The sequence below is a fragment of the Erithacus rubecula genome (genome assembly GCF_903797595.1).
Source record: "Erithacus rubecula genome assembly, chromosome: 10".
NCBI lineage: Eukaryota > Metazoa > Chordata > Aves > Passeriformes > Muscicapidae > Erithacus > Erithacus rubecula.
This window is the reverse complement of record NC_136662.1, coordinates 27,581,143-27,602,473: the sequence shown is the minus strand read 5'-3', so window position 1 is coordinate 27,602,473 and position 21,331 is coordinate 27,581,143. Positions and strand designations below refer to the sequence as shown.

General features: G+C 51.4%; 1 protein-coding gene across 3 annotated transcripts in view; it reads left to right on the top strand.

Annotated features, from left to right (window-relative positions):
• Positions 1-9,551: 9,551 nt before the first annotated feature.
• The window catches only part of CACNA1E (calcium voltage-gated channel subunit alpha1 E), a 109,689-nt gene continuing 97,909 nt past the window's right edge, over positions 9,552-21,331 (top strand). For 2 of the 3 annotated variants that reach the window (XM_079313871.1, XM_079313872.1), the window contains exon 1: positions 9,552-9,703. In XM_079313871.1, coding sequence (XP_079169997.1) covers positions 9,558-9,703 — 146 coding nt within the window. In that variant the 5' untranslated portion in view covers positions 9,552-9,557. The remainder of the gene's footprint in view (positions 9,704-21,331) is intronic. The other variant, XM_079313873.1, reaches the window with a different exon arrangement.

Below are 21,331 nucleotides of genomic sequence, written 5' to 3'. Positions count from 1 at the left end.
GACTGATGCAAGTCTTATATAAAGATTGGTGTAAAAATGGGATGTGCATTGCTCTTTTCCTGCTGGATCTTCCCAGACTCCAGCTTGGAGCTTGGAGGTTGGGGCTAGGCTGTTATTCCTGGCTGTGCCTGCCCTCCTCTGCTCCACAAATTAGTCTCATCCTCAATTTGAGCTCATTTGCACCGTGCTTAAGTGTCCCACAAAGCAGCTCTCTGGCAGGAAGGTTGCTGTGGCACAAATTATTCAGAGAAATGTGCTTTAGGGGGGATGGAACAGCAGAGATGAAATAATGCCACAAAGAGAAGGAGGGAAGGCAGTGGCAGCTCTGTGCCAGGATTGTAGTGAGAGGATAAAAGAAGGGAAAGCAGAGCTGGAGGAGCCCTTGCTGAAAGGAGAAACATTTAGAGGAGGAGAGGGAGCCCAAGGATGAGCCAGGCTTTGGTCCAAAGGGAGGTGCTGGAATTGCTGGCTGTAAGGAAGCAAGGCTTAGACCATGGCTCTCTGCAGGATCCAGCTTTGGGCAGCCAGGCTTTCCTGAGGGATTTGGTGGTGTCCCCTGAGCAGGAGAGGGGCCTCTGGGACTTCCTGGGAGTGTGTGCATTGAGCAGGAGGTGAGAATTGGGTGCTTGCTGAGCCCCAGGTTATTAGTCCTGGTGGAAGAAGCAGGATTGCTGAAATGTTCTTTAGCTCCACAATACCATTTATTTGTTTTGTTCCCATCTCCCAAAGTGTGGGAGAAACTGGGCTCAGAGGATGAGCTCTGGGGGTGTGAGGCAGCTGGGAGAGGCTGAGGATGGCAGGATCAGGGAAGGATGAGGAAGGGGAGGGGCTGGTCCAGGCTATTGGCCCTAGGCAGCAGAGTGTCCTAGGATATGCTTTCCTAGCCAGCAGGGAATCTGATTGCCTGCTGCAGGGTCCTCAGGCCCTGCTTTGTGCATATGGGATGCTGCCAGGGCAAGAAATTGCTTTTTATTGTGCATTTGTCCCAACCCTGCTCAAGCCAGGATATGGCAAATCCTCTTGGTTCTCTTGGTGCACGAGGTAAACAGTGACTGGTTATAGAAGGCCTGGGTGAAGGAACAAAAGGAAAACCTGCTTTTCCTCCTTCTAGGTGGAATCAGGAAGGTTTTGCTGTGTTCACCAGGGATTTTGGGCTCTGCTCTGTCCTAATGATTGTGGCTGTAGCTGCTAGTGAGGATCCTGCAATGCAAGATGTGTATCACGTGCAAGGTTTGGGTTGGAAGGGACCTTAAAGATCATCTTCATCCAGCCCCCCCTGCCATGGGGGGACACCTTCCATGCAACCAGGTTCCTCAAAGAGGCTTTGAACACCTCCAGGGATTCACAGCTCCTTCTGGGCAGCCTGTGTCTGGCCACCCTCACTGGGAGGAATTCCTTCCCCCCCATCATGGCAGGCCAGACTCATCCTTTATCCCCTTCCCTTCTTTACTGTGCAATTTGTGCAAGAGATTGCTTTCCTTTTGGCACAAACAATGAGACCTTTTCAGCAAGGTGCATAATGGCAGCAGAAGTCAAAGAAGAATAAAGCCTGCTGTCGCTCACCTTCGTAGCATCCCTTTGTTTTCCCCTCTCAGGAGTGCTGTGACTCCTTTTGCCAGGAATCTGCTGTTTCCAGGATGGAATAATTACCTGTGCAGGTCTATTAAGCACTGACACACATTGTGGTTCATGAGTCACCTCATCCAAGGCGCTGTTGGAAATGAGAGCTTGTTTCCCCTGTCTTTTCCAGGTTAAACATTGATTCCCTGGCCATGGGATGCTGTCCCTTTGTGTCCCTCCTGCCCTGTGCCAGCTCCTGGCTGAGGCAGGTGTTTTTGGAGAAGCCATGAGCTGGAGCATGAAGCCAGGACTGGGATGAGTGCTGGTGATGCCTGGGATGCAGTGGGACAACCCTCTGGGGAGCCCAGGGTCTTGCACTCACCTCTCCTGTGAGAACTGCCTGGCAGTGCTAGGGATGTCCAGCCTAGAGAGGGGAAGGCTCTGGGCAGACCTTAGAGCCCCTTGAATGCTAAAAGAGGCTGTAAGAGATCTGGAGAGGGATTTATAGGAAGAGCACAAAGTGACAGGAGAAGTGGGAATGGTTTCACATTGACAGAGGACAGGGTTAGATGGGATATTGGGAAAAAATTCTTCTTTCCACTGCAGGGTAGTTTGAACTAGGTGGGCTTTAAGGTTCATGTAAAGCCAAATCATTCTGGGATCCTGGGACCACCTGTGCTCAGCCTTGACACAGGTGAACAAACTTCTCCCAGGGCAGTGCACAGCAGAGCTGAATGCTTCACGCATGGCTCCCTGTTTTTCCTTCTCTGTCTGCATCAAATCCTCTTTAAGTCTGTGTTTTCAAGCTGACCTGGTGTCCCTCAGCACAGCAGCAATGCCCTGCTCTCAGCTCCTTCCTGCAGGTGCTCCACAGCAAGGAGCCAGGGCTGGCTGCCTTCTGCCAGCAGTGCTTCCCAGAGGCTGCTCTATTTATTTTTAAAAGCATTTTCTTTCTCTGTTGCACAGCAACTTCTAACACACCCTGGCTCGTGCAGGCAGCTCCTGCTCCTCTCCATACCTTGGCAATTCTTCAGCTGCTTTAGGGCTCAGGGAGATGGGGACTGAGGCTGAGCTCTGATGTTGTGTGGGCTCTCCTGTCCCCTTTGAAATGTGCCAGCTCAGGCTGAATTACCAGGCTTGGCAGTGCTGCTTCCCATATTCCCGTTCCTTGGGTGTGGGAGCAGCTGAGGTGTGATGTGCAGAGTCAGTGCTGCTGCTGTGCACTAAAAAAGATAAAATGTGGATTTATGCTGTCCTTGGGGTGGTGGGGCTTTGTCCATGGCCACCTGCAAGCACTGGCTCTCAGATCACCAAATATCCAGGGAATGTGAGTGGCCTGGGCTGTGGAGGTGCCACTGTCCCTGTGTGTGTGGCTGGGCAAGGGGACAGTCAGAGGCCCAGGAGCTTGGGGCTGTTTCCATACCTGTGCCATGTGCTGGGGCAGAGAGCGAGCCCAGGAGGGCTGTGCCACCTTCCCAAGCAGAATCTCCTCGTGCTGGAGTAGAGGGAGAAGGGCAGCATAGCTCCACTGGGGTGACAGCCAGTACTCCTATGCAGGAGCAGAGCTAATTCCTGGAGGGTGGCCTGGAAATTATCTTAAGGAGTGCTGGCTGTGCCCTTCTTTGGAAAGCAAACTCCAAGGGTGAGCTCTCTGGCTGTGCTCAGCACTGCTGGGCACTGCTGGAGCACGGATCCCTTTGCATTTCCCAGCCTGGATTACTCCTGCTGCCAAGCTTGGTCCCTGCTGTTTGCAGAGCTGCTCCCACCAGTACATCCCTCTCCCCTGCTGGCTGGAGGAGCTCACTGGTGGAAGGGGAAGGCTGAGCTGTGCAGGAAACTGTCCCTTCTTCCCCACTCTGCCTGCGGCGGATGGCACACGCCCCCTCAGGTCTGTCTGTGCACCCTTGCTCTGCTCTCCTGGGCATTTGGGGGCTGGTGTGGAGCTGGAAGTGGGGGTGGCAGGTTGTGTGATGTGTGAGGAGGGGTATCCTGCCTTGAGCTGCAGAGGAGGAGGGTTGAAATGAGACTGTCTCGAAGTTTGGGTTGTTGGGATGGGTGTTCCCAATTGCTGTGCCTGGTTCTGCCCTTGTACCAGGCACTGCCACCCCAGCAGGGATGTGCCTGCCCATGCTCTGAAAGCATTCTCAGGGCTGGGGATTGCTGCTTGCTGTGCTCCTGGGATCAGGGTCCTGCTGTCTCTGTCACTCCTGGCTTTCTGTGCTGGAGAAATGCTGAGTTCTTTCACATACATTTATATAAATAGTTAGTGGTGTTGTTTAACTGTTGCTCTTAAAGGAGAGATGAGATGATTTCATGTTTAGGTATTCCCAAAGCTGATCCTGTTGGGAGTGGTGCTCCTGTGCTCAGGGTTGTGCTCAGCTTTTCCTGGGAAGCAGAAGTGCTGCTGAGCCCAAGGAATGGACTCTGCTGCTGGAGCATCACTCCAGCTGTGGTAACCCTGTCGTGGCAGAACATTAGCTGCTTCCCAGACAAAAGGATGTCTGATGTCTGCTGCTGAAGCTTCTCCTGGCCTGAAGTAGCTCCTGGGTGTCCTGAGCTCTGCTCTTCCCTGCATCTGATCTTTGCAGGTGTTCCAAGGGTCTTTGTTGTGTTGATTTGGTACCACAACAGCCCAAAAAATAGTGTGTAATATAGGAGTGGATGATGAGAAAATTATTTTTTTTGAGCCTAGTGGCCTTTCTTTGATTCCACCATGTCCCTCTGCTCTCAACACACTTTGGTACATTTATCCTGACCCTTTCATCTATACCTTTTGCTGTGTGTAGGACTAAATCTGTGCAAGGAGCCTTTGCCTGTAAATGTCTCCTTTCCTTCTTTCCTTCTTTCCTTCTTTCTTTCCTTCCCACCTTGTTTAAGTCCCTCTGTTACTGGTACACAATGCTCCCAAGCCTGGAATGCAGCCCTAGCTCTCACTGGGTCCCAAGGATGTTCTTCCCAGCAGAGCCACTGCAAATCCACTAGTGCTGGGGGCTTTGGGAGGAGGGTTTAATCCCACAAAATTTGGCCCAGTTTCAAATGCCTCGACTAAAAATACCCCCCTCACCAGCTGGCTCCCACAGCCAGGGTGCTGCACAGCCCCAGATGGGCTGGAGCACCCAGGAGGGGCCCAGAGCTGACCCAGGCAGGGCTCACCCAGCCCAGCATCCATGTCCCAGCCAGGGGAAGTGCACGTGGCAGGAGAGGAAAAGGCCACGAGGATGAATCAGCCTCTCTCACAGCCCATCTGTCTCTGTTTGGAAGGGCCCCACGCTGAAATTCTTCTGAGCACTCACAGGTTTGGTGCTTTGCTTTTCCACGCTGCTCAGCTCCCCTTCCCCCTTGGAGCAGGGGCTGGAACTGGCAGCAGGGCAAGCATGGCTCACTGGGGAGAGGCTCTTATTGTCCTGGAAGCCAAGTGATGCTGGGGAGAAGCAGGTCAGGGAGTTGGAGGGAAAGGGCAGCAGGAGCTGGATTTGGAGCATCCCTGTGCTTTGGGAAGGGGGGAACCAGGCCAGAATACCCCAGCATGTGTGTTCCCAAGCTGGGGAGGACACATCCCCTGTGGGCTGGTGAATTCTTGCATGACTTGGGGTGTCCCCAAGGTGCTTGGGGAGCAGCATCCTAGATGCTCTCATATAGATTCATATTACATGTATAGATTGATAGTATCATATATATTTTTCATCTATATACATATTTAACAGCTTCTTGCTCTGATGCTGCTGCCAAAATCATCCTCCAAATCCCCAGGGAAGGCTGCTGGGGTGCTGAACCATGCTTGGAGGGCTCCAGCAGATTGGAATACACCACAGCCGGGGTTTGTCCATCCTGCCCTCTCCGGGAAGGGATCTCTGTGTCCCTGCTCTCCCCCCGGGGCTTGTGGCAGGTTGGAGCTCAGCATTGCAGCGCTGCCTGGGGAAAATCAGCCTCGTGGATCAGCGCAGCATCAAACCTTTTGCTTTAACTCCGGGGGTTTTGGTAAAAATTGTTCAGATAATGGAAGCAAAGAGCTCAGCCGGCGCCTTAAGTGCTGAGTGTAGTTATTATGGTAATACATCGTTACTTGGCTAAAGGCTTGATCGCTGCCATTGTAACACAAACACACACGCGAAACCCCTACAAGGAATTTCCTCTTCGGAGGGCAGCGCTGCTGCTGGGAGCCTGCTCCTCCCTGCAGCTCTTTTTATAGTTAATCAGCTGCCAGAGGGGGGGAATTTAAGAATGGTGTGAGATCTCAGGGTCTCCTGCCTGCTGGGGTGGCGATAACAGGGTTGGGTCTCTTGGGGATGCTGTAGGGAGGATGTGTGCGCGTTTCTTCCTCCATCGCTTGTGCTCTGGTGCTTGAAAAGCCTTTTCTCAGCGGTTTGTGGGGTGGGCACGCTGCCTTTGTGACCCATTTCAGCCCATTCTGCCCGTTTGGCTGCGTAAATTCCATGTGGGAGAGGATAAGGGGATGGATGGATGGATGGATGGATGGATGGATGGATGGATGGATGGATGGATGGATGGATGGATGGATGGATGGATGAAGTCTCTCTGAGAGGCCCAGCTGTGATGGAGATCAGAGGTGTGACCTAGATAGATGATGTGACCTGCAGCTGTGCCCTGGGCTGAGCAGGGAGCACCACGCTGCTCCCAGCCACTGTGCAGGGGAAAGCACAAGTGCCAATGTTTTTGTTGCTGAATATCCCCTCTCTAATTCAGTTTGGCTGCTCTCTCAGTGCCCTGTGGTCATGGTTTTATCCAGATGATTTCTCCACAGCAGGAGCAAGCAGTGAATTTCCAGACTTTTATTGCATTTAGAATGAAGTTTGGGAGGTGAGAGCTTCTACAGGCTTCATTTTAATGCACTGAAAGCCTGCTTTGTGTCACAGTGCAGCAGTTCCTTGGGTCTCCTGTATCAAACACAGACTTCCATTGCTGGGCAGTGACATCCCTGTTCCTGTGGCAGGGATGGCAGGGGCTGTCCCATATCCCTAGTGCATCCCAGTCACACTACCAGAGGTACAGACAGTGAGCACCAGCCAGGATCACCTGTGGGACTACAGGGGGATCAACACAGGTGGATATTCTGTTTTCCTTTGCTATTTTAACCTCAAATTTTCACTAGTGGAGGTGTGAAGTCATGTTCTGGCCAGCTGTTTGTGGCAACCTGGGTTTATTCCCAGGAAAGGGCTGGCTTGCAGCTGGAAGGGCTCAGAGGCACTGAAACCTGAAGGGAGCCTACAAGAAAAATGGAGAGGAGCTATTTATGAGGGCCTGGAGTGTCAGGACAAAGGGAAGTGGCTTCACACTGACAGAGTAGGTTTAGGTTAGACATCAGGAATAAATTCTGCCCTGTGAAGATGAGGAGGCCCTGGCACAGGGCGTGGCTGTCCCATCCCTGGCAGTGCCCGAGGCCAGGTTGGATGGGGCTTGGAGCAGCCTGATCTAGTGGAAGGTGTCCCTGCCTTTGTCAGGGGAGATGGAATGGGATGGATTTAAAGGATTTTTTTAACCCAGGCTGTTTTGTGACATGCATGTAGACAAGTTCTGTGATACTAAGAAAATCCAGGCTTGAGGCAGGGCTGCTGGGTGCCTCCATGGCCACACCTTCTCCCATCACAGCCCAAGCTGTGGATTCCCACCAACAGAAACAGGGCTGGCATTTAAACAGCAGAAACCAAATTGCACGAGCCAACGTGGTGTTTTTCCCTATTAATTCCGATTTTGGGTAAAAATAAAGTGTTTGTTTTCAGTGTGTGAGGAGGGGTCCAGAGGCCAGGAGAGGGGCAGGGGCCCTGGTGCCAGATGCTCTGTACCTGCCATGTGCTATCCCTCGAGCACCCTCGTTAGTGTGAAACCTCATCAGCTTTCTTAACAAAATGTTCTGGCATCCTCCCTTCTCCCCTTGTCACTTCTCCAGAGGGAACGTGGCTTGTTCTGCTGGCAGCACGAGCCCTGTTTGCTTGGGCGGAGGCAGAGCTAATTATTTCTGTTTATTTCCTCAAACTTTCTCAGTGTTTTGTTTGAGGGCTCTGCCTGAGCTTTTCCACTTGCTCCCAAGCCTGGAGTGGGAGATGCACTGGGAGGCATCAGCACAGCCAGTGTCTGTGTGGATGCTGGACCTCCCCTTGGGATTTATCCTCGTTTTCTCTTGGCTAATTGTCCTCAGGCGTGGCTGAAACCTGCAGTGTTCACGTTTGGTGTGCATGAAATCCTCCTGTGCTTGCCAAGGAAATGTTTAGGAAAGGAACAGGGCTAATAGCTGTTAAAAAAAAAAACCCATAAAAAACCCCAAAACAAACAGAAGCTAAACAAAACCTAGCCAAACAAAAAGCCAAAACAAAAAGCTCACCAACCACAGGATAATAAAAAACTAAAACAAAAAGTGCCCCCAAACCCCAAGGAAATCTGGAGTTAAACTTTAAGAGGGGAGGGTTGAAAATGAGTAGAGCAATATGAAAAGGAAAAGCAGAAGTTGGTGAAAATGAGATATGATGAATGTGTCCAGAACTGACTTGAAGAAGTAATTAATGCTCCTAAAAAAAGTCGCATGGGTAAGCAAAGTAGTGGAGTGAAGGATCTGTTTATAGCTCTCAGTGGGAGCAGCCAAACTCCTCTTATCAATGTGCTAATTAATTTGCTGAGGCTCTTGCTGGCAGTTGCCTTTTTCCTTCTGGAGAGCTTGCCAAGGGCTGAGTATCCCCTGGGCTGGACTGGTTTAAATTTGAGGGTGACTTTGAGGGATTTCTATTTACAGGGCAGCACCATGCACCTGAAGGAGATGTGTTCCCCAGAGCCCTCCATCCTTTCCCTCTGCCAGGAATATCAGGCTTATTTTAGCTAGGATGGAGGCCATGTTCCCTGTTGTCCCCTCAGTTGCTGTTAATTTTTTTCTCCCCTATATTAAATTTATTTTTGCTTCTGGTGTGGTGTTCCCCAGCCTTTATCCCATCCTCTCTTCTCACTGTTTGCTCTGGAGGTGTCTCCAAATGATGCCCCGGGAAGGGATTAAGATGATGGTAAACTCAGTTTGCTGCATGACTGGGGGATTGAGCTCCTTTTCCTTGCTGGTTTGCTTTCTCCTGCATTAGGGGAGGAGTTAGGAAGGGAGTAATGGCCTTGGCTGCCTTCTGTTTTCTCTTATCTTCTTTTTCACCTTCATCTGGGCAAACACTGTATGGGGAATTTCTGAGAAATCAAAGCCTTTCCTGCAGCAGTAACATGCTGAACAGAGCTTTTCCAACACAAAAGTAAAGCATTTCACCATGGCTTTGGGTGTAGTCTTGGACACGAGCATCTCCTGTCTGTAGAGCATCACCTACTTTGCTCGGTGTGGTGCTCCTGGCACTGTTCCTGTGTCTTTGGCTCCCAGCAAAAATCCAGCTGGTATTTCCCCATCCAACCTCCTGAAGGGCTGTTCCTGAAGGGTGGGCTGGAGGGGGATCTGGGTGCTCCAGCCAGGGTTTCCCCATGGAGAACAACCAAATGGAAGGAGCCTGGGGTGCTCTGATCAAGGTGTCCCAAACTTCTTTTCCCATCTCATCAAGCTGCAGTGTGGGCTGATTACAGAGTCAGGAAGCTGCAAGAGGTTCAGGGATGCCCAAATTGGGAAGGATGAGGGAGGCAGGAGGTGCTGCCTAACCTCGGTGGTCGTGATGCGAGAGGGTCCAACCCAACAAACCGAGATGTGGGAGGAAGGGAGGGAGTCATGAGGCGACCAGAGCCAACCCCTGAGCCTCCCTGTGTCTCGCCCCCTTGCAGAGTGATGAGCCGCAGCAGCAGCAGCCATGCTGGGGCTCGGGACGCGCTCCGCGGCGGGGGCGGCTGAGCTGGACGCCGCCTCGTCCCGCCGCATCCTGGCCCTGCCCCAGGAGGAGACGTGGCGCCAGCACCGCCTGGGTCTGATGCAGAGCACCCAGTCCTGCAACCTGCTGGAGCCCCAGAGCCTGGCCCAAGCCCTGGTGTCCCGCGCCGCCTCCTTCGACGCGCTCTGCCATTCCCCCGACGGCGAAATGGGAATGGGGATGGGAATGGGCCCCGTGAGCCCCGACGTGATCAAGCGCCGGCGAGGGGGGCTCATCGAGCAGAGGGACATCATCAAGGCACACGAGGCACACAAGATGCAGAGCACGCCCCAGGCACGCAGGAAGGAGTGGGAGTAAGTACCGGAGAGCCCAGGTGGGCAGATGGGGAGGGGGAGCCTTCCCTGTTGTTATAAATGAGAAACGAAGTCTCGATATTCAGCAAAATTTCGATTGGTTTATTTTATATAGACAGAGCAAGCAGCGCTGGGGAAAACGTGAGGGGTCACCGCCCACTCCACACTTCCACTGAACTTGGTTTGCAGCTCCCTTTCTATAAGATGGTTTTCCTTGTAGTAATCAATAATTGTTATTGCTTTGTTGTAGTCATTCTGCAAGGTAAGCAGTGGTGGTCAAAGAAACTTCCAAACTTCAGTGGGACAGCTCTTGGGACAATTGGTCATGTAACCATCTGGTCTTGGCAGATAAAATACAGAAGAAGTGGGAAGTCTGATCTTTAGCAGATAGTTTGTGATTGATTACACAAAGGCAGAAAATATGATTCTGCAAAAAAAAAACTTTCTGACTATGGAAAACCCTTTTTTTTTTTTTTTTCTTTTACAAACTGGTATACACAATATTCATAACAGGGGATTTAAACAGAGTGGGTTTAATCATATAGGATCCCCTCTGTTCACAAATGTCCTCTCGGTCGGGTTGGTTTTATACAGGTTTTTCCGTCTGGGGCAGAGGTGCTTCTTTCCTTCCATAGTTTCGCATATTCATGTGGTTTTCTTTCTCTACGCTGGGCTGGACATAAACCATGTCTGGGAAGCAATGAATGGACGCTGATTTTAGTTTACAGGGAATCCAGTATTGAGATGTATTTCCTTGACGACTCTGGTTATCTTGATTGGTGATTCTTATCAGATGTTCATAGCTTGGGCGTTTCCTGTGCCCATCTCCCTTGAGCCACCTCTATTAACTTGCTAATTTAGGTCATCAGCTCTGGTTTCACATTCCTATTAAGCCACCCAGCTGCGTGTATTCTAAAGATATTTATTTTTTTCATACAAGCATGTTTTATTCCACATAAATTTCACACAAACACGAATTATTTTATAACATCTATTACAGGGCTGTCCTGTTGGTGCCCTGTGGAGTGCTGGATGTGCATTGCTGGATGGCTCTGAGCTGGAGGGTGGCATCCCGTGGGAATGGGATCCCTTGGCATGTCCCCAGATTGTAGGGTGCTAGAGGAAAGTGGCATGGGCAAGTTGGAGGTTTTGGAAGTCCTCGAGGCAGTTTCCCTTGGCTGTATCTAATGGTTGGATTTGATCTTCGAGGTCTTTCTAACCTCGATGATTCCATGATTTGTATTTAATTCTAAAAAGCATCCAAGTCTTTCTGAATCACAGCAAGCTTGAGAAAACAGAAGTGTTTGACAGAGCTATAACCCACCGGTTTTATTTATTATTTTCCTTTAATTAATTTATTCTCATCATTTGGTGCTGTGAGAAAAGCCCAAGTCCAGGATTAGCCTCTGTCACCCCACACTCACTACGTGACAAGGCTGCAGCCACGTCCCACATTTAAGTGACAAGATTCCCTTCCCTCTGTCTGCTTAGCAATCAGCAAGATTTTCTGGGATGAGCTGTTGCAGCACTTCCTATTCCACTGTCGCTGGTCTGGAGCAGTTCCCTGCCTCCAGAACTTGATTTAGGGAATAATTTTTAATAAAACACCCAAAGGAGATGGGAGCCCCTGTATTAATTAGATGTTGCTTTGGCAAGATCTAGGTCAGCTCTCTGCTCCTGTGAGCCTGGTAGGGTTTCTTTGGGTTGGTTTCCATGATAAAGCTACTTGTGATAACGCTGAGGCTGCTCCTGCTTTTTTTGGAGAGCAGCCCATGGCTGAGGCAGGCTCTCCCTGGCCCTCTCATCCCTTTGTGCCCAGGGAACCTCCTGGCCAGCCACTCAGGCAGCTTTGCAGGGAAATAAATTGCCATATGGGCTCGGCAGGCGCTCGGAGCCTCGTTATCTTGTGCAGCCCTCCGGGGATGCCAGATGAATAAATCATGGCTGGGGCAGGAAGCAGAGGGGTGGCCTCGTTAATTGTCGGCTGGAGGAGCACTAATTAGTGCCTGCAGCTCCATCCTGGTGGCAGGGATGTGGAGCTGGAGTCCTTCCTGCTCCTGGTGGTGGGATGTGTCCCCCCAGCTGCCCTCAGCTGCTCCATCCAGCAGCAGCTCAAACACAGAGCCCCACATCTCGGTCTTTAATGCAGTGCTGCCATCCCAGTGTGGTTCAACAGGATGTTTCCCCAGGCTGGAAGGATCCTGCCTTGGCATTTCCCAGCTCCTGGGTGGTCTGGTTTGTCATTTGTGATGGTTTTCTGGGAAGCCTCTGGTGCTGAGGAGGACACTGGGCTCTGGTCCTGGGGCTTTGCAGACCACAGTGTCCCACTGAGAACCAGGGATCCCCATTCCCTGCCTCTGCCAGGCCTTCCTGGGAAGCTGGGGAGCACCAAGGGGCTGATCTGCTCCTTTCCTAGACTTCTGTGCCCTGGCACCCCCATCAACCTGCAAAATCCACATGCCAGGGTTCCTGCTTTAACATCAGACTCAAACATCAGGAGAAGGGGGACTTTTGATAAGGTCATGCAGTGGAAGGATGAGGAAGAATGGCTTTAAACTGAAAGTGAGTGGGTTTAGGGTTAAGAAATCTTGACTGTGAGGGTGGTGAGGCTGCCCAGAGAAGCTGTGGATGCCCCATCCCCATTCAAGGCCAGGTTGGATGGGGCTTGGAGTAACCTAGTCAAGTGGAAGGTGGCCCTGCCTATGACAGGGAGGCTGAAACAAGATGATCTTTAAGGTTCCTTCCAATCCAAACCATTCTATCCTTCTAGGACAAGCCATCAGTGTTCTCCAAAAAGCTTTGCTGAGGTCGAGGTAGGTGTGCAGAGCTAGTAACCCCAGTGCCATAGATGTTTTCTGGCAATAGATGGATACCCTGTGGGGGAGAAAAAGCAAATTAATTTCCTTATGTGTAATTTTATTAGTAATAATGCAATTTCCCTGTGATTTCATTTTCAGAAGGGCTCATCTCACATGCCTTAGATCACCCTGGGGGCTTTCACTGGGACACTCTGGCTCTGGTTAGCAGTGAGGGGGGGTGTTCTCCCACAGCCCCAGCACTGTGGTGGGCATTAAATGGGACTTGGGAACCATGGAAAATATCAGAATAGCTGCAGGCTGTGGCTGGGCACAGCAAAAGATGCTGCATGAGCCCTCTGTGCCCCTGGAGCAGCCCTGTTTCTGCAGATATGCCATTCCTGCTGTGCAGATGTTTAGCTGCTCTCTCTCTGGTTTGCTCACTAACCTCTACCTCTGCTGCCTTTTGCCAGTGAAACAGTTCCACAAGTAGAATAAGAATAGGAAGGGTAAAAGGATCTTTTCCTTGTGGTTTTTTTTTTTTTTTTTCCCCCTAAGAGGAAACTGAGGCAGAGAACAGAAAACACAAAGTGCCTGTGGGGCAGTGGCTCTGGGGAAGGATTAACTTTAAGGTGAAAAATGAATGTACCAGCCCACCTTGTTATTTTCTGAGGGACTTTTGCCCAGGGCAGACACTAAATCCTGTTTTTCCAGAGTCCCACCCTGCTGCCCTGCCTTCCATCCACATGTTGGGGTCAGGGATAGGGGTATCTGGAGAGATCTGCAGTGCTCCAAGGTTGAATCTTTCTGTCTTTGCTCCGGGTGCATCCTCTGGATAATGTCGAGCTTAGAGACAGCTTAAAACTCCTCATCAAAATAAGCAAACAGGGAACCTCCTGTGGCTTCTCCAGGAGGAGCAGCTGCTTCCTTAGCTGATGGTAAGGACAGGCAGAGCCACACAGGAGACACATCCCAGGAAATCTTCAGGCTGAATTTGAATCAGACAGGACCCAAGCCTGCTTTGCATGGCCAAAACCCACATGGTGTGCACGGGAATTTGTTAAGCTCAGCTTGTGCAATTCGGGGAATGCAAGCTGTGCCCTCGTTTTGGGATGGTATTTACAGCCAGGATGCATGGAAAAGCCTGATTCCAGGCAGATGTTGGGCAGGGAATGGAGGAGACTGGGGGGGAAGCAGCAGACTCGTGGCACAGTGTGAAGTGGGATCCTGTAATTTGGGAGCCTGAGTGATGGGTGGAGGGTCTGAGTGTAATACAAGGATGATGTGGATAAGGATAAAAGTGATGTCCTGCCTTGCAGCATCTAAATTCCTGTCTCTGGGGCTGTGAATGTGTGAGGTCTCCTTTTTTTTTGGGAGCACAGGGAGCTCTGTGCTGCTGCCTGGCTGTCCCGAGGGGAGCCCCTGGAGCTGGAGCTCTGCCTCTGGGATTGGATGGGAGAGAACAGAACAGGCTGCAAACGCACAGGGTGCTGCTCACAGATCTTTTTTACAGCTTGGCAGCCTCTGACTGGTTATGTGCACGCTCTGCATCCCAGATTACAAATGAAACAGGATTTTTTTTTTTATTTTTACTGGTGCTGAATGAGACAAAGTGCCTTTTTGGTGTGCTTTTGGTGTGTGCTGCCAGTCCCATTGCTGCCTCCCAGAATATTCCCCAGCACCATCTGGGTCTGTCTTTCTCCACCATGGGCTTCTCTTCAGATTTCTGTTGCCATGACCCCAGGGCTTTGGGAGGGCTGGGAAATAGTGTTGGGGCAGCTCTGCAGGTCAAAGCCCTGAGATCCCAATGGCAGGTGATGATGTGGAGGATCCTTCCTGTAGATCTTCTGCAACTCCCTGCAAAGCAATTAACTTCTCTGAGCATAACGAGTGTTTCTGTTAAGTGGCTCTGCCTGTTTGGTTGTACCCTGCATGAGGAGCAATGCAGGCAGTGAGAAGGACTGTGGATGTGCTAAACCTGGCAATGGGTGCACTGAAATATGGATTTTGTCATGGCACCTTGCCTTGGGCAGCAGAAAAACTTCTCTCCAGCAGGTATCTGCCCTGAACCTCCCCGTGCTCCCCCTGCTTCCCTTTAGTGCAGATCAAGGTTTGCATCCTGGGGAGGAGCTTGCTTTTTGACCTGGCATGAACTCGAGTTCCACTGAATATCCTGGCAACAGCATGGAAACAGCAGCATCCCTCACCGAATTTCCTCAAAGCCTGGGTTTCTGGCACACCCTGCAGGAATTCCCTGAGCTAATTCCAGTGATTTCAGAACCTCCCAAGGGCTGCCAGGGGGGTGGGCACTCGGGGGCAGCCCCAGCTTTCCTGCATGGCTGAGCCAGTGCAGGCTCACAAGTGGGAAACAGAATTATTGTGAGGCAGTGAAGTGGCAAAGACACTCGAGCAGGGTCACCTAGGGCAGGCTCCACAGCCCTCCAAGTCCCTCCCAGTAGCATGTCCAGGTGGGTTTTGAGTACTCCAGATATGGAGAGTCCACCACCTCTCTGGGTGGCTTGTCCCAAATGTTCAGTTCCCCTCACAGTGAAAAAGTTGATTCCTCTGTAGAGGAAGAGTTTGGTTTATTGCAGTTCCCCCACTGTTCTGTGCATTGATCACACCCTTGATGAGATCCACTGATCACTGCCAGCTCCTGTCCTCCAGTCACCTTGGCTGAAATGTGTCTCCTGTCCTGTGAGGCACTCTGAATGTGTCACCAGGGCTAAATGAAGGGGACAGGCCACCTCCTTGATCCACTGCCTTTGCCTAACACACCCCAGGGGGCTGCTGGCACACTTTTTTCCAGAGCTGGTGGCCCCCAGGTCCCTTGGGGCTCTCCCTGCCCAGTCAGTGCTGGGTTTGTTCTTTCCCCAGAGCAGGGCTTGGTGTTTCCCGTGGAGCTGAGCTCTGTGCTGCTCCTCTGCTGTTCCTCCAGGCTGCTGAAGTCCCTCTGGATGGCAGCACAGCCCTCTGCTTCAGCATCCCTGCTTTTCAGCATCTCCCTGCACTGGCAGAGTGGGATTTGGTGCAGCTTGCAGACACCAAAACTTCTGATGTTTCCTGCTCGTTTGCATCCTTGTCCTGTCCCCTGGAATAATTCAACCTCTTCCTCTCTCCCAGCTGTCCCTCTTTGGTTCTGGTTGGAGGCTGGCTTGTGACAGAGGCATTTTCCAGCCTCTCCAGTTTGTAGGGATAATGTTATTTACTACTTTAACTTCTTAAGTACAGTACCTGCCTTGCCCCTCCACCCTCCCATACTGTTTGTATTCCAGGGATGACAAAGGTTAATTCAGGGACCTCAGGAGATATCTAGTTTGATCAGACAATCACTTATTTTTCATTTAGCTCAACATTTTCCATTTTAAAATAGAGAGGATGTCTGACTGTGCACTCCCAAAATGGCATTCACTCATCTGAAGGTGGTGGGGCCCTGGAACAGATTGCTTAGAGCAGTTGTGGATGTCCCATCCCTGAAGTTGTCCAAATCCAGCCTTGGAGCAATGTGGTCTGGTCAAGGTGTCCCTGCCCATAGAGGTGGAATGAGATGATCTTTGGGGTTCCTTGCAACACAAACCATCCCATGATTCTGCAAAACTTCAGGAAGGTCCCTGACATTGTACTAGAGCAGCTTTCAAATGTTCTGGTGCTTATCCTAGCTGTGGGGAAGGAGGTCAGTGGGGCACTGTCCTTCCCAAAACCCACCTAAAGAGCTGGTGTTTGTCTTCCCTGGATGATGCCAACCAGTTTGTTTGGTGGGAAGGAGCTTTCCTGCCAGCTTGGAGCACACCACCAGCTTGGATGATGCTGGGATGAAACCTGTGCCCCAAATCCCAACTCCTTTATTTGTCATCAGAGGAGTTGCTTTCTCCACCACTCGTGAGACAGTACCTGGTGCGCTGTAACTGCTTTTTCTGTGCATTTTCTTGAGCAGAATTAAGCCTAAAAATTCTTCAATGGGCTTTTTCCCATTGAGGAATCTGGGAGCTGTGCTCAGCCTTGGCTGCTGAGGGTGTTTGCCTTCACAGAGGCTGCTGAGCTGCCTGTGCTGCAGCAAGGGGGACGTTTTTTCACACCTCCCAGCACTGAGGAGCTCTCCAAGAGAGGTTCTGCTCTTTGGCCTCTTCTCTTTCACAGGTTTGGGAGAGGGAAGCAGCATCTCCTTCCTGGCTGTGTGCCAGGGATGGGGCTTCTCTGGCTGTCTGGAGCATCAGCTGCTCAGTGCAAGCTCAGACCTGCTGGAAGAAAATTTTCAACAGCTCCATCTTCTCCTGGCACTTGTCCTGACAATGTAGTTTTGTCAAAGCCACCCCTGTTTGCTAGAAGGCTGCTTTGGAGAAAGCTGATCAGGTTGGAGATGGAGTTGGTGGGTTTTGGTCCAACTTTCTTTTTATTGCAGGGGGAATTTGCAGCCCCAAAATTGACTCCTCTGCCATCCCACCCCCTGACAGTGGATGTCTTGCTGTTTTTATCCAGCTCAAGCCTTGCAGGGCAGGCAGAGGATCAGAGGAAGCACTGGATGGTGCTCAGGCATGGACCTGCCTCCTGGAGGGGTGAAGAGGAGGTCCAAGGGAGAAGAAAATCTCCTGCTGTACCATGAGGATGCTGTGGGTTTTCTCTTGCTTTGGGTAGTGCAGTGGTTGGAAAGCTGCTTTTAGAAATGGATGGATCTGGGGATGAGCTTGTTCCCACACACATGTAGAGTTTGGCAGCTTGGTGTCTGGCTCTTGCAGGCTTTGGTGGCAAGAAAGGGAACAACAACCCCCCTGTCCCTTCCTCATCTTTTTGCTCTCCCTTTATCCATGCTGCTCAGTCCCAGTGTTTTGGGCAGGGCCATTCTCAAATATCCCTGTTTTCCCCCCATTGGATCTTCTCAAGTGGATCTCTCTGGAAGTGCCTTGCCCAAAGCTGGACCTGTCTGAGTTTGGAGGAGGATGCAGAGGTGTGATCTCACCTCCTGCCAGCTCGTTTAGTGTCAGGCTGGGATGCTCTACAGCTTTTGGCTGAGGGGAGAGGTTATGTAGAGGGATTTGGGGGCTGGAAGCAGGGATGGAAATTTGCTTTAATGTGATGGCAGAGCAGGGGAGGGTGGATAGCTGTTCCCTCAGAGGTGGGATTGCTGCATGCCTGCCCAGAGCAGCCAGGATGTGACTGCAAATGCTAATTAGAGCCCGGGCTGGCAAAGCTAAATAAAGCAGCAGGGCACTCCAGGCAATTTATTAATGGGTGGTTATTGCAGGGCCCTTCAGTTGAGGCACAAAAGCATCCTGGCCAAAGGCAGAGTTAGCCTGAGGAGCTCTGAATTGCCAGGATTGGGGTGTTTAGGTAGGAAAGGGGAGAGCAGACAGTGTCAGGCTGGGGAAGCACCCCTGCAGCCAGCACTGTCCCTTTTCTTGGTGATTTGGGGGTGATGGGGTCTCATCTGCCTCTGCTTGAGGTGCCAGCAATCCCCCTGTGCTCGTTTGGCAGCCACAAAGGTGGGTTTGGTTTTGGTTGGGTGTTTTTGGGGAGTACAAAGTCCTGAGCAGCCTGTGGGGGTGGGTTATCTCCCTTAAATGAGTTTAATCTTCATTTGTAAGATGTATTTTAAAATAAACTTTAGTTTTTCAAAATGATGTAAGACTTTTTAGCTTCTGACAGTGAAGTTTTTATAAGATGTTTGGGTTTTTAGCTTAAGAAAATATCAAAACTAGGCTAAATTATTAAACTTAAAAATTAACAATTATGCATGTTGAAACCACTAAAAATATAAAGAAATATTTAAAAGTTGTCATGACACCTGAGACACCATTAATGCTAGCACAGAAAGATGTCACCACACATCTGCTTCTCCTGTACATCCATCACCTGCAAAAGCTTGTCTGAGAGGAGCTACAGCCACCCAAATCTCTTTTTGCAGCGAATTATTCCCTTATCCCAGCAAAAGAGAGCTGTACAACATTGTTTTCCTGTTGATTTTGAAGATGCCAAGGCTGGCTGCTGCGCTCGTGGGTCCTGGTAATGAAAACAGCAGTGCCTGTGGGGATGTTCCACCACAGCAGCCTGCAGATAATTCCATTTCCAGCCTCACACATCCCATGGCTGCTGTGTGACACCTGGGGTGGCTGCTGCAGCCAGGGCAGGGTGAGGAAGTGCTGGCAGTGGCTTCAGTCTGGAGGCAGAATACACAGCCTGGTGTGGGATTTGCTGGCTCTCACTTCTGTTCCAGCCCTCAGTGGATAAATGCCAGTGCTGACCCTGGGAATTCCACCTCTGGCTTGGTGCTGGGAATGTGTCCTGGTGGTTGTGAGGATGATGGTGCCCATCTCTGGCAGTGGTTGTTGGAATAAAGTGGGAGCAGATGGCAGAGAGGAAACACTTTCCCTGGCTTGGGTGAGAGCTGCCTTGCTGTGAGGTGGTACAGAGCCTCTGCAGGGCTTTGTTGGCACAAGAAATGCCTCCAGGGCTGCCCTGGTCTGTGCCACAGCTGCCAACATCTGCACAGATGAGCATCAGATGCCATCCTGGGTGAGTCCCAGCCCAGGGATTCTGTCTCTGCTACTGCAGAGGTGCTGGGCTCAGCAGGACTTCTCCTTTGCAAGTGGGGAGAGCATCCTCCTTCTAATCCAGCAGGTAATGGAACTGTTCCTGGAAAAAAACCTTGCATTCCTGCATGGTTATAAACACATTTCTGAGTCACAGCTACTCAGTCCCAATTTGAAATTTGGCCAGAGTGCACTGTAGATGATTCTCATTTGATCCTTTTTTTTATTATTATTAATTTTTTTTTTCATCTCAGCATAGCCATATTTAAAAAATAAATCAGGATGCCAAAAGCCACTTTCTAAGATGAGTGCAGTCCATCACATCTCCTGGGAATATCAGTCATGGAAGGGGAGCCTGTCCTCCCTCTCCAGACCCTGCATTAGAGTCATAGAGTGGTTTAGGTTTAAAGGCACCTTGAAGATCATTTGCTTCAACACCTCTGCTATGGGCAGTCACTCCAAACCCTTGTCCAGAGCCCCTCCCCAGCTCTCTTGAGTCCCTTTAGGCACTGGAAGGGTCTCCAAACTCTCCTTGAACCCTTCTCCAGGCTGAGCAACCCCAACTCTGAGCCTCTCCTTAGGGATTCATTCCCTGCCTGGTGCTCCCTCCAAGCTGAGGAGCAGCTCTGGCTTTCTGAGCAACCTGGGGCTTGGCAGAGGATGTTTTAAAGGCTATTTCCCAGTTTTGGTGGTGGTTTTTTTTGGTGCCTGTACCCAGCACTGCACAGATCTGAGATTTTGGGGTGCCGTGGCTGTGCCAAGGGATGCGGGAATGGCGCGGGGGGTTCGCGTGTAGTCCGAGCATCCTTCGGGAAGGGTCAGCCGGGGGAACCCAGCCGAAGGAGCCCGGGGGCGCAGGGAGGGGACAGCTGCCACTAGATGGCAATGCCGGAGCGGCGGAGAGGGGGAGGCGGGGGGGATGTGGCACAGGGGCTCGGGGGGGACAGCCCCGCGTCCCCGGCGGTGTCCTGCCCTGCAGGGGTGGCGGCGTGCCTGGGAGAGGCGGGGGAAAGCAAGGAGGTGCGGCAATCGTGGAATCATTTAGGTTGGAAAATGCCTTTAAAGTCATGGAGGCCAGCCATTAACCCAGCACTGCCGGGGCCACCACTCATCCGTGTCCCCAAGTGCCACATCTGCACATCTCCCAAGCCGCTCCAGGGATGGTGGCTCCAGCTACCTGTTCCAGGGCTTGGCAACGCTTTTGGAGAAGGCACCTTTGCTAGTATCCAGTCTGAGCATCCCCTGGGATGACTTTAATATCCAGTCTGAGCATCCCCTGTGTGACTTTAATATCCAGTCTGAACATACCCTGTGTGACTTGAAGCCATTCCTGCTTGTCCTGTCCCTTGTTGTCTAACAGAAGAGATCGACCCTCACCTTGATACAGCCTCCTTCCAGGAGCAATAAGATCTCCCCCAGGCCTCCTTTTCTCCAGGCTGAGCTCCCCTCAGCTCCCTCAGCTGCTCCTTCTCAGAGCTGTGCTGGAGACTGGAGGAGTGTCTTGGTAAAACCCAGTGCATCCTGAATGCCTTCCTGTCCTGGCAGCAGCTGTTCCCTGTCCTCTCGAATTTCCTCCATTGACAAAAACCCAAACAGCCCCACATGGCTGGCTCTGAATCCCTGTGCCATGTTGAATCATGTGGGCATCAGCCACACTTCTCCTCCCTGACTCACAGATCCCAGCGTGCTGGGTGAGGGTCAAGATGAGAATGGCAATAAACATCCTGGGAAACAGAGCCTGCATCTCTTGGCATAGCCAGAGACTTTTTTATTTCCTTTTGGCTCTCAATCTTCTCTTAAGGAGCTGCTTTCTCATAAATATCCCATCCTTTAGCACTGTCTGAGCTGGAGAGAGGCTCCCAGTGGGGTCATCCTGCTCTCTGCTCTCTCTGCAGCAGTGAGTGTGGGGTAGAGATGAGAGCCAGCTCTGGGTTCAGTGTCCCAGCAGAAGTGTCCAGGTAAGGGGTGCACCCCTGCTGTAAGGGGATGGAGGAGGCAGGCCGCCTTCCTCCCCCCTCAGCCCCTTGCTCTGAGCCAGGCAGGGGATGCAGGGGTAGTGCTGGGTGAAGCCTTCCCCATCCTCCTCATGCTCTGGGTACCACACAGAGCCTGAATATTTTGGCTGGGTGGGGCCTTGCCCTGCAGGCAAGGATGGGAGAGGGCTGGGGGGAGCAGGAGCTCTGCAAGCTGAGGATCTGCTCCTGGCAATGGGCCCAACCTTGGGCTTAATTATCACTGGCTTAAGGGGCTGAAAGGTGGGAAGAGTGGAATCTCTGCCGAAGCTGTGTTGGTGCTGGGGGGGAGGAGGA